This window comes from Elgaria multicarinata, chromosome 3 (assembly GCF_023053635.1).
Source record: "Elgaria multicarinata webbii isolate HBS135686 ecotype San Diego chromosome 3, rElgMul1.1.pri, whole genome shotgun sequence".
In the NCBI taxonomy this organism is placed as follows: Eukaryota; Metazoa; Chordata; class Lepidosauria; order Squamata; family Anguidae; genus Elgaria; species Elgaria multicarinata.
Genome location: NC_086173.1, coordinates 118,147,122 through 118,159,261, shown reverse-complemented (window position 1 = coordinate 118,159,261; position 12,140 = coordinate 118,147,122). Strand labels below are relative to the sequence as shown.

Sequence of the window (12,140 nt, the reverse complement as noted above, 5' to 3'; positions counted from 1 at the left end):
TCAGGCAGCAGAGTAGTTGGGGCCTTGTCAGCCCTGGATTAACCTTTAAGAAATATAAGCATGTGCTTAGGGAACCAAAAGAAGGGGGGTACCACAGAGTACTGGTACCATAGCTGTAGCCATCTAATTTTAAGGAATTCCAGATTAAAAATCATTTTCAAAAAAATTTTGCATTTGCATTTTTTCCCTTATAACAATTTTATTTTAAAAATGCATAAAACAGTGATGAAAATTTGTATTTTTTCTGTTGCCCTAGTTATAAGTAATTGGATTATACTGCTTGCTATTTAGTGTTAAATAAATATAATAAAAAACAGTTTATATTTAATATAGTTGTGTGTTCTGGCGTGGAGGATGGCCTTGAAAAAAACTGAGTTTTTAATGTCTTATTTCACCTTCAGCACTTATTGAGTCTTAATGACTTGCCGGCTAAGCAATGGAAGGGCCAACGGGCCACCATTATTGGGCTGTGTTTAGGGCATCAGCTGGCCTTAATCTGGCCCTGGGCCTTGTAAAATGAAAATTAGAGAAAAAGTAATAGTTGCAGTCACTGGCCCATTCCTTTGACACTAGGAGCTCATTATCTTCCCATATAAATAACTTTTCTTTCTTTCTTTTTACACTATGTGTGTTTGATCAAGGCCCACACCATTTTCAGTGTTTTATTTATTTTTATTTGTAACATTTCTATACCGCTGATTATAATAGAACCTCTCAGCTGTTATTTGAAGACAATTGTGTGCTCTCTCATGATGCATTCCCAGTGTTGTTAAATGGCAGTACTGCTCTTATTTGTCTACCATTTCATATATATATTTATTAGGAATGACAATTATGCTGTTTTTTCTTAGTTGCCTCCTTTAGTTAACAGACGGTGTTGTATCTGAGCAGCGTTGAAATCCTTCAGTCATTCTCAGGTTAGAATTCCACATTTATAAACAAGAAGACCTTACCTCACAGAATTGTTACAAAGATAAATAGAATAAGAAAGTAGATTGAACACTTAAAGAATTATGTAAGTTTCACTATTATTAAGCTGTTAGGCCAAGAGTGCTTCCAGACAAGGCTTTTATAGTGCCATTTTCATTCACGGAATTTTACAGGGTGTTGCAGATATTGTCATCTGCCACTCATAACCATCCCATGTTTTCCCACTTCTTCCATCTTTTTTCCTTACCACAGAAAACCCATTAAAGAAAAAGTAAAGAAAAAAGGCAGAATTGCTGCACAATGCATTCTGATTAGAAGCACTAGGAGCCCTCTACCTGGAAGATCCCCAAATCCATCGTAATCCCCCCAAGATGCGCTTACATTAAAAAACACAACGTGTCTTGTGGTAACTTAAAGAAAAACGGATGTATAGACTTGGCAAATTTGCCATATTAAAGAGACACTGATAAATTATTTTTAAGGGGACCATATAGGAGAGGATGGAAATGGGGGTCGACGACATTTTCCCCAGCTACACACACTTTGTAATCCTAAAGACAGTTGCCTTTCATTCAGAGTAGTTCTTACTGCCCGTAACCCAAAACTACACACACACACACCACACCCCTCAGTGCCCACCATTTCCCTTCTCAAACCCAAGCCCCGTCCAACCTTCTGGCCCCTCCTGCTGCTCCTCTACGTCAGCCTTTCCCAGGCAGGCATCCCTCCAAGGCAAGCTCTCAGTCCTACTCACCCTGATGCCCTGCAGCACCCGCACTCGCTCCTGCTCATCCAGCTCGAAGGAGACCTTCCTATTGCCGTGGCTGCTCCCACTACCCCCCATAGCAGGGAAGGAAAGAAACAAAAGCAACCTTCTGCTTCCCTTCACTCAGGACGGGGCAAAACCCAAAATATATACACACAAACCACGCTCCGCTCGACAGGCCTACAAATTCGCCCCCGGTTGGTAGACACCGAGAAAGCGACCAATAGGGCGGCGCGGTGCTGGACGTCGGCCGCTAGGCACGCTGGGAGCTGTAGTTTTGCTTTGCCAAGCTCCGCTGTCAGGGATGCTCCAACCAACCAACCAACCAACCAACGTGGGACAAAATGAGCCAAGGACGGCAGAGGGATTCGCTTTGTGATCTGGATGCGGGGGCAGCTCCGTTTGCTCTGGTGATGTATTCAGCGACATGGGCCAGTTTCAGCTGCCAGGCGCAAGTAACACTGCGGTGATCCAGTTCAGTTCATTCACTGTATGGAGAGTTTCTACTACGCCGCTGTTTCTTTAGGGCTGCGATAATCTAGCCGCTAAAGGATGATCCATTTGCTTTCGTCACTTTTGCATTGTGCTAGGTTGCCCTCCAGATGTGTTGAACTATAACCCCCATCATCCCCATCCATTGGCAACGCTGGTTGGGGCTGATCAGAATTGCAACCCGACATATCTAGGGGACCCCAGGTTGGACAAAACTGTTTTACAGCTGTCGACGCCTTGCAAAGATCACAGTTCATTGTTACAATATCCAGAGGGGGTAGCCATATTAGTCTGCTGCACCGGAAACAACAGAGTCTTTGGCCCTTCAAAATATATTTTTAGACCACAAGCTTTCGTAGGCCACAACCTCCTTCATTGGAGGCATATTATGGCAGAGTTGCAGTCTCAGGATGACATACTCTCCTGATCAAGTGAGATCCGGTCCACAAAATCTTGTGCCATACATATTTGCCATAAGACCCTTTGTTATAGCTAATTATGGTGTCGTCTGTTATCTCTGTGCATGTGGAGAAGAGTTCTTCTGAAGTTTAGTTAAGCTGCAATCCTGTGCACATTTACTTGGGAGCAAGCCCCATTCAAAACAAACATAAACATGTTTAGGATCAGGCTGCTACTCAGGCACAGAGGTGCTTCCAGACAGGGCTGGTGCTACTAGGGCGCAGACCTCAGAGGAGTGCAATACTGCCCTTTAAGGGTCCCAGTTTTATACAAAATAGCTGTTTTAAGAAAAACATAATAAAAGGAAAATATAATAGTTCAGAAACTCTTCTTGAACAGCTGAATCAAACTTGGCAATTTTGGTGGGTGGGTGGGTGTGTGTGTGTGTGTGTGTGTGTGTGTGTGTGCAAGTAGCTCGCCTTGCCTAGGGTGCAAAATAGTCTGGCACCGGCCCTGCTTCCAGAGGCTTTTTATCATACAATCACCCAGCCTTATTCGCAGAATTTTACTGGAGTGATGTGTGTATCCATTGTCTTCCACATGTAACCCTCCGATGTTTTGTACTGCTTCTTTCATATACGTTTTCTTACAGCAGAAAATCTGAGGAAAAGACAGGAAACCTACAATTTCTTTTGGCTGGAATTACTAGGAGCACCCACGGTATGAAGTTTGCAAATGCTTGGGAGAATTTCACAAATACAGCAAAACCAAATCAGGAAACAACACACCAGACTACTTTTCATCCTTCAGCTATGGCACTGTGAAATGTGCTTTTATATTGGTGGTGGTGGTGGGGATTTTGTATATATTTTAGGAATTATCTGAATGAAATCGAGTATTAAATACCCAAACTAAATGACTTTCAAACTCCTTCCAGTGCTATGACCCCCCCCCCAATTATAGAGATAGAATGATCAATAAAATAAGTACGAATAGAAAATAAGCATAGAAACTATCCATCTCCTGCCCCAAATTCCTGCTTAGATGTAGCACATTAAGTATAGCTGTGATCTGAAATTAAATTCTATTGATTTAATTGGCCCATCAGCAAATCTGTTCAAGTTTCAGATCCATTGTTTATAAACAATGGGACTCAGATTTGAAGGGAAGAAAGGTTGGGGACTTGTTAGCTAACACACAGTTCTTACATTTACAAACAGTGTAGCTTTACCTCCAAGACGAGCCTTCCCCAACCTGATGCCCTCAACATGTTTTGGACTTTCTAGTCCCATGAGCCCTAGCCAGCATAGCTAATGGTCAGGAATTTTGGGAATTGGTCCAAAAGATCTGGAGGACACCAGGTAGGGGGAAGGCTGTCGTAAATCAGTCCTAGGAAAGTAAATACAAAAATGGCTGATTGGAAAAGGCTAAGCCACGTCTCACCCACAACTTGAAACCTCTCATTTAAAAAAATGGTCAGCAGAGTTTTGTTACATGCACTTGCAGATAACATTCGCAGGAACGGGGAACCTGTGGACCTCTATATGTAGATTGACCACAACTCCCATCATCCCTTACTACTGGCCACGCTGACTGAGGTAGTTGAGAGTTGGAGTTCCACAACATATGGTGGGTCACAGGTTCCGTTCCATTCCCCTAGGTAATTTGCCCATCTTCAAATGTCCAGGAACTGGACACAGCAGAAGAGAAGAATGAACATTTCATATTTTATGGGGCAATTATGTTTACTGCATTGATGTTTCTGGAACCAAGCACAAAACATGAAATGCATTGTATTCCATGCAATTCCCCAGCAGGATCCGCAGCCAGACTGCATGCGCACAGCCTTTATTAGAAACATACATTTATTACCATTCCAATAAATGTATTAGCCTGCAGCCACCGCAATCAACAGGAACATTCCTAATTACGCGAATAATTCAGATAAATGATGGAGAGAGATTTCTTGGAAGCAATCCAGAATTCATAGCGGGCTTTATCAGGACCACCCAAAATGTCACAAAAGAGTGAGCAAGCTTTCAAGTTCTCCAGAACTCTGTCAGGCTGGTTGGTAAACAAATCAGGTAAGAGGGAAAGGGGGTGTGACTTGAAGCCATGAAGTCTGCATTTAGTCTCAGTCTTAAAATTGAAGAAGGTGGCAGACATTGAAATTAGGCTCATTAGGTGTTTTCACCTAAAGTTTAGGTGGAAGTATCTTAAACACCTCTATTTTCTTCTCCAGTGAAAATAAAGTTATCTTGTTGAGCTTCCAAAACATTTGGTATTGTATGCAACAGACAGTCTTTAATTTTGCAACTAAAACGGGGAATTAAAATGGGCCCATCAAATTTTGAAATTGTAAAATTAGATATGGATGTATGCGTTGAAGAAGAAAAAGTGGGTGGGGTGGGGGAAGCCTGAAGGAGGAAAACTGCCTATTCCAGACAAAATAATTGTAATGCTTTTTGTTGTCAATGCTGAATGTGGAGCGGGAAGGAAGGCAACTGTCATATTAACAAGTGGTAAGAGCTGGAAATGTCTTCTACCAGGTACCCTTACACCTAGCAGCAATATAGGAAGACAGACTTGTAATTGCACCTACCAAAGAAATTAATAAAAAGTGAACTTTCAAAATACAAGGTGTATTTTGTTGTTATACTATAATGAGGGTTGGCTGCCTCCCATGCAAAATAATAGAACACTTGTTATCTATTTAAAAACATGAAACAGCTAATTGTAGGTTTAGGAAGGTTTTTTTTTAATCTATAAAGGGACTTTGGCTTGCATTACCATAGCAACCACAATAAGGAAAACTTCCAGTGTTTATTAAACATGAAAAGCGTAATAAAATACAATTATTTGAATTCAAAATTAAAAAAGGCTATCCATTCCACCCAGGGTGGATTGATTTCAATCAGCAAGAGAAAAGCCCTATTTAAATTACAGATTTAAATCATGTTTCCCTATTCTTTTTATTCATACATTTCCAAAACAAACTTGTCAGCTGGTTGCTAGAAGAAAACACACACACACACGCACACACACTGATTCACACTTAGAGGGCTGCATCCATTTTCAGTCTAGATCTATTGATTTTAAAGTATAACCAAGTCTGATCCATCCAATCTATAGCGTTTATATTACCTAGGTGCATGCTCCACATGTATTTGCTGTAAAGAATTATTTCTGCTTGGAGGCAACTGGGGTGGGGGGTGTTGTGAAATTAACTCTGCCTCTCTCTCTCCAAACAAATACAGACACAAAGCAACAAATGATTTACTTTAAGGCTAAAGCCAGAATCCTGATACTAGTTCCGTAAGGTCCAGGATGATTTAGGGTTTCTCTCTAGTGGTATACTAGAAGCAGGGCTGTTAGGTGGACACTCATGCCACCTGCCACCCCCCTCAGAATCAGCAGGACCCACCACTTGTGCAAAGAATCAATGGGGCACAAGAGAATTGGCTGAGGTATTCTTTGTATTTTTGAATAGTGTGGTCTTGAATGGGCAATTTACACCCATTAGCTTTACTAAGGGCCTACTCCCAATAGAGGATAATGAAAATTCCTAGAACTGGTTTGTTGATATAGATGAGAGTTGCACCCTCCTTGGATGGAAGCCTCCAATCTTGGAGGCTTTGAAGTGTCCAGTGCCCTGTGGGGCTGCTGCCAGCAGGGCAGGACCGTCTCTCTGACTACCTTTCCCCCCTCGGAGTCCATCTAATGGAGGCATGCTGGTGGGGACAGGGCTGGCACGGGAGAGGTCATAGGATTCCTCATAATTGAGATTCTCTTCTCCTACCCACCCACTGGAATGGCCCCTTTCAGACCTCCCTGAGGTCCTACAAGGCCATTTTTTGCAAACTCGTACTGCAGGCATCGTGGCTTTTTCCATGGGGGTGGGGATCAGATTCTGGAGTCCCCTTTCCAAAGTCAAAGCAGTATCTGATTCTTTGGGATTCCAAAGAATCCTATGGTCCCTGGGATGCTCCAGGGACTATAGGAGTTCTCTCCCCAAGTCTGTAATCATCTGGATGGGGGCCAATAGGCTGCAATTGAATCCCAACAAAATGGAGGTCCCGTGAGTGGGAGGTTCTCATAGAAAAAATTGGGTGTACAGCCATTACTAGATGGGGTTGCACTTCACATCTAAGGTACGTAGCTTGAGGGTTCTCCTTGATCCAGCGTTGTGCTTCAGCTCAGTGCCTTTTACCAACTTTGGCTCGCCAGCTACAACCATTCCTGAATGGGGATAGTTTAGACACAGTAGTTCATGCTCTAATAATCTGGTTACTGTAATGTGTTGTATGTGGGGCTGCCCTTGAACATGACCCAGAAGTTTCAGCTAGTGCAGAAAGCATCAGCCAGAATCCTATGTGGTACAACCTGCCGGAATCATAGTATACCAATTCAGAAAAGGGGCACTGGCTACCTATTTGCTTCTAAGCAATTTAAGATGCTGGTGCTTACCTTTAAAGTCCTAGATGGCTTGAGACCCAGGAGCTCCTCTCCATATTCCCAGACTGCCCATGACTTAAGATTGTCAGGGGAAGCCCTTCAACAAAATACCTTGGGTACATTATGTGTCAACAAGGGGAAGAGTCTTCTTGATTATGCTTGTGACTATGCAATACCATCCCACACCCCCAATGGAAGTGTGACTGGTGGCAGCATTTCAGTTGTTTGGGTGCAAGTGCAAAGCCTTTAGGTTTAGCCACATTTTAATTGATTTTGTCTGTTCTGTAGTATTTGCTGCCTTCTCCATTTTTATCATGGTGATATGGCTTACCCGTGGGTAAGTGCATATAGAATAGTGACATTAATGGTTTAAAACAGTAAACATTCACACAGCAGAGGTCCAGGAGTTTTGGCTTGCCCTGGGAGCCAGCCAAAAAATGGTTGCCAGGGCCACTTCCCTTGTAAGATACAGCACAAGCCCAGGAAGAATCCACTTCTCTCCTCTCTAGTGAGGAGAGCTATAGTAGGAATCACTCCTGGAATTACAATGTGTTTCCAGAGCGTTCCACATGCCTCCAAAGTGCAGCATGAGAACAAGTCTTCGCAGTATTTTCAGGAAAGCTATGGTTTATCAGTCTCCCCAGAAGGGCCGACAATTGCCATTGGTGAGTATATCAAGTAGAATTGTAAACACCTGATTACTGCATTGTTTGGGGATGGTATAGTGCTATCACATTAACTTCTCATGGTGTTGTTCACACCTTCACTTAGTGAGAACTAGGAGACCATGCCAGGTGAAGTCAACAAAGACTGGCATATTAAATATCAACTTCCAATGAATTTCAGAACATGACGTGATTTATGAGGCACTGTTTGGGTAGATAGTTTCATTCAACCCCAATCAATGGTTGTGGAAAAGCTCCTTAATTCAGGAAGCCATAACACTGGGTAGCAACAAAGAGCAAGTTTGAAGGTTGCAAGGAGCCCAGATACATCTTGGGACTACATATAAAGAAATACCTTATCTGTTATCGCCATTATTATTAAAGCATTCCTTTCCTGACCATGTTTCAAAATCAGCAGCTTCAATCGGAAGGGACAGTTTTGCTAAACTACTAAAAACAAAACCATTGCCATTTCAGCTCCACGTCATTTTCTTCCAGTCCTCTAAAACCTGGCCAGATGCAAAGAAGAAGAACCCATACACCTGCTTTCCCTCAAAATGATAGCATTTTGTTCTTGGCTGGCTGCTTCTTTAACTCTGAAAGAGATAGAGTGCAAAACTCTAAAGACATGCCTATAAAGCCCCTATCATGAGAGAAAGTCTATCTTCATTTATGTCAAAGTTCATTTATTTTACAGACAAAAATATACATTGCTCTGTTTTTAATCTCTGTTCCAACATCATATGGACATACGCAGCATGTTCACGCCTATACAAACATTTGTCTGCTCATGGACCATATTGTGTACTGGACATGAGGCATTTTTATATACACATAAAAATCACAATGCTTAGAAGGAGATAATTCCTTCATTTAGTGCAGATTCTCCTCAGCATCCTCCTCAGGGGTGCCTAGAGGAGGTGCTTTAAATGCCAGGGAATAGGGGGTGGGTAAAAGAAAAGAATTCTATAATTGAAGAACTGGTCATAACTCAAGGATTGGGCAGCATTTGATATAGATTGTTGTTAGCAAACAGTAACCCAAATTCAGATTCATTCTGATTCACATTACTCAAGGAACCCATCTTCATATTCATTGTTCTTTGTATCTGCTTCTGGAATAGGTATATAAAACACTGTAGGGAATCTAAGGAAAGAAAGAGAGCACTGGTTTATTGCCAAGAGTCCATATGGCATTTAACCACCATGCAGGGAAGTACCTAGCATTCCAGTTGAGTAAAGATGTGAGGAAATAAATAAATCTTGTATGACATCACTGCCACCTGGGCCTATGCCCTGCATCCAACGGGTATCGCCTTCCCTATCTTTCACAGAACACAAAGAAGCTAAGGTGCTATATAAGGATCAGGGATGCTCTTGCAACAGGCTGGATAACATCAAGGTCACATCGTAACTCCCATGACTACCCCTTTGCTGAATCCTCTCTTGGGATACTGCATGGCAGGGTGTCCGCAGTTGTGAGATACAGACGTTCTACCGGCCTACCCCTGGCTGACGCAGTAAGCATTAAGGAAGCCTAAACTACACAGTACATAAGACACCTCACCATAGAGATGATAACGTTGCTAACAGCAGCAAGTCTGAATGAATGATTGCGGTATCAAATTTCCCAACATTTAGAAAAGGTGAATCTGGGCACAGCAAAGCTAAAGGCAAAGTGCTGATCTCCTCCACAATCCCATCGATCTGCACTGACAACTTACCCGAAACAGAGATATCATCAAACATATATTTCTTTTTTAAAAAAAGATATTTTAAAAGTCTTAAAACGAAATCAAGGTCTTTTTGCCTTTTTAAATCCTGGAGTGGCTTGGCAGGCAGAGATCACAAAACAGCAGAACGTTCAAGCCATAAGAATAAAAAAGATGCTCATTAACAAGGAGAGGAAAGCCAAGAAGTTTTTTCTGCGTGCACCTCAAGTCTAAGGATGTTGACTTAAAAGCATCGATTTAATGGGAATCTTCATCCAAGCTGATAGAATCACTGCCTTAGTCATCTGCATCGATCACATTGGGCGCTAAATCATTGCCAAAATAATAGCAGCAGCAAAAAAGAAACCTCTGTGTTTCTCAGGTGTCCTTGTGTTTTGAACCTTAGTATCTGGAGCTTTACGTTAAATTAACTGTGACTACATCTGCCTTCTATCCAGCCTCTACTCAAAGAAGGGTGCCTGCATTTCATGCAAGAGTAAGTGTTCCCATTTTTGCATTTTTCCACTTGCTTTGATAATGAGAGGCCACTGATTTTGCAGTATAAGCTGTGCACACAAATGTTCTTCAACAGCAGGATTTGATCATTTTCTGATTCTCCCTCTCCTGCCTTCAATGCAATGGCAACTCCTATACTTGATCTTTCTCCTACCAAGAACATCCCTGTTGTTACTGAAGGATTTAAACTTTCTTCACTTTGCTGATCTTACAGATAATCCTCAGAGAGCCCAAAGGTCAGCTACAACCTCCACCACCACCATGGTCATGAGAACAACCAGCGACGTGGTATTGTGGCTCCAGGTCGGCATAGCTTCCTCTTCAGGAAAGAAGAGATCAGTGAACCCCATAGTCAGTGGAAGCAAGTATAATCTGGTCTTAAAGGTATACTTGACACGGTTATCAGCCCAGATCTAAGGCACAAAGCACAGCAGCTGTTATCCACAGCCCGCCTCCAGTCTAGACATCCTGGTCATTGCAACCCTGTCTTCTTCTTGGGCGCCATCCCAAGCACCGCTCCTGAGCTCTCTCACACAGGCTATCAGAACATTTCCCATTGGTCTTCTGTCTGGCCCTATCCTACCAGGTAGAATACTTTTTGAAACTGTCCATTCCTGCCCTGCTCCCGACCAAACCTCTTGTCTCACTTGCTTTGGAGTTCTGCCAGCATCATGTAGCAGTTCACCATCTGTAGCCCTCGCTTGGCTACGTTCTCATTCTAAAAATTCAGCCCTTATACAGTGTATGAAACTCATGGCTGCATGTCAACCAGTCACAGTAGTTTAGTTGCACAGCAACAAGTTCCACAGAGACCTTCCCTGCTGGCTACTTCTCTTGCCTCTCCTAGCATAGTCAGCATATATAGATAGATAGATATTATACACACACACACACACTTCATAGTATTACACACACACACACTTCGTAGAGTTTACTCCCAGCTTCTCTATGAAGAATTCTGACATTTAGCAATTCACTCTTAAGTGCTCTTTCCATCAAAAGCATTCTGGAGTTCTTTCTTCACACAGTTCCCACCAAACCACAGTTGTCCAAAATACAGGGAATACAGTCCAATTCTCCCCCAATCAACATTATGACTGGGAGCTTAGGCTTGTTGGGAACATGAATGTTGAGGAAATTAAGCCTAATAAACAGAGTGTGGATAACGCATCCAACCTTATGTACTGACAGTTATTTATGTTGCTCTACTGAGCAGCCAGAACTCCCTGGCTGCATGGGCATTTCATCAGTGACCAAAGGCTGTGGTTATGTCTAACCGTGTGCATTTTGAATGCTCAAGAATATGAAGACTCAGCATTCATTCGTTTTTGAAATAAAGCTGATCTAGTTTTAAAGCCAATGTTGTCCTTCTGAGAAGACTGTAGTTGCTGATTTCATACTGAATTTAACATACTTTTAAAAAAAGGGAAAGAGAAGATGATGCGTTAAGAAGTTCCCAAGGGAAATTTGTGATGGAGGTGTGAGATGCAGGAGAGAGGCCTTCTCCCAAAGGGACCACATGTGCCTTAGGTGTTGATGGCTTTCCAGCGGTCACTGTCAATGCTGTTGATGCTGCCCACGTGATAAGGCATGGATGCAACGTCGTCCAAGTAGGCTGCAGTGTCAATCTGGGTGCTGGAGTAGAAGCTGGAGTCCAGGCCCTCTTTCTTGGCCACCCCGTAAGCATGTGGGAGGTGCACGTCAACATCCTCGGGCTCATCCACCTGGCATTTGTAGGAGAAGAGGATCTTTGGCTCAGACCTGGAGGCATGAAAAAGAGAAGAGAAAGGAAAATGGGCTTTCCGGGATGATGCATCTCAGAGCACAAAACCCAGTTCTGAATAAAAAGAAGAAGAAAAATCCATACAGAACTTGGCAGACAGTTCCTGAAATAAAAAGTAGCCAGTAAGATTGTTCTTTTATTCCAGAGCAAGGACGGTAGGAGTTGATGGACACTTGCAGAGGGGCCCTACCCCAGCAGGGGCCCACCGACAAGAGCCCCCTAGGAGTTACTTCCCCTCTTCATCATTGCAACCTGCTTCTTCACCTGCCTCTTGCTCCAGCCCAGACAATGGTGGTGGTGAGGAGCAGGAGCAGGAGATGCCACTGCCTACCTGCTCACTGGCTCTCTGCCTGCCAAGCAAGCAAATGGTAGCAATTATGACAGAGAGGATGAGGAGCAAGAGCAGCTGGTGACAATGGTGGT

General features: G+C 42.9%; 2 protein-coding genes across 3 annotated transcripts in view; both read right to left on the bottom strand.

The window, feature by feature from the left end:
* Window positions 1-1,890, bottom strand: part of CHCHD6 (coiled-coil-helix-coiled-coil-helix domain containing 6) — a 214,713-nt gene extending 212,823 nt beyond the window's left edge. The window contains exon 1 of the mRNA XM_063121377.1: window positions 1,685-1,890. Coding sequence (XP_062977447.1) covers window positions 1,685-1,774 — 90 coding nt within the window. The 5' untranslated portion in view covers window positions 1,775-1,890. The remainder of the gene's footprint in view (window positions 1-1,684) is intronic.
* A 6,486-nt stretch (window positions 1,891-8,376) lies between these two features.
* Window positions 8,377-12,140, bottom strand: part of TPRA1 (transmembrane protein adipocyte associated 1) — a 40,110-nt gene continuing 36,346 nt past the window's right edge. For both annotated transcript variants that reach the window (XM_063121373.1, XM_063121374.1), the window contains exon 11: window positions 8,377-11,695. In XM_063121373.1, the coding sequence (XP_062977443.1) occupies window positions 11,461-11,695 (235 nt within the window). In that variant the 3' untranslated portion in view covers window positions 8,377-11,460. The remainder of the gene's footprint in view (window positions 11,696-12,140) is intronic.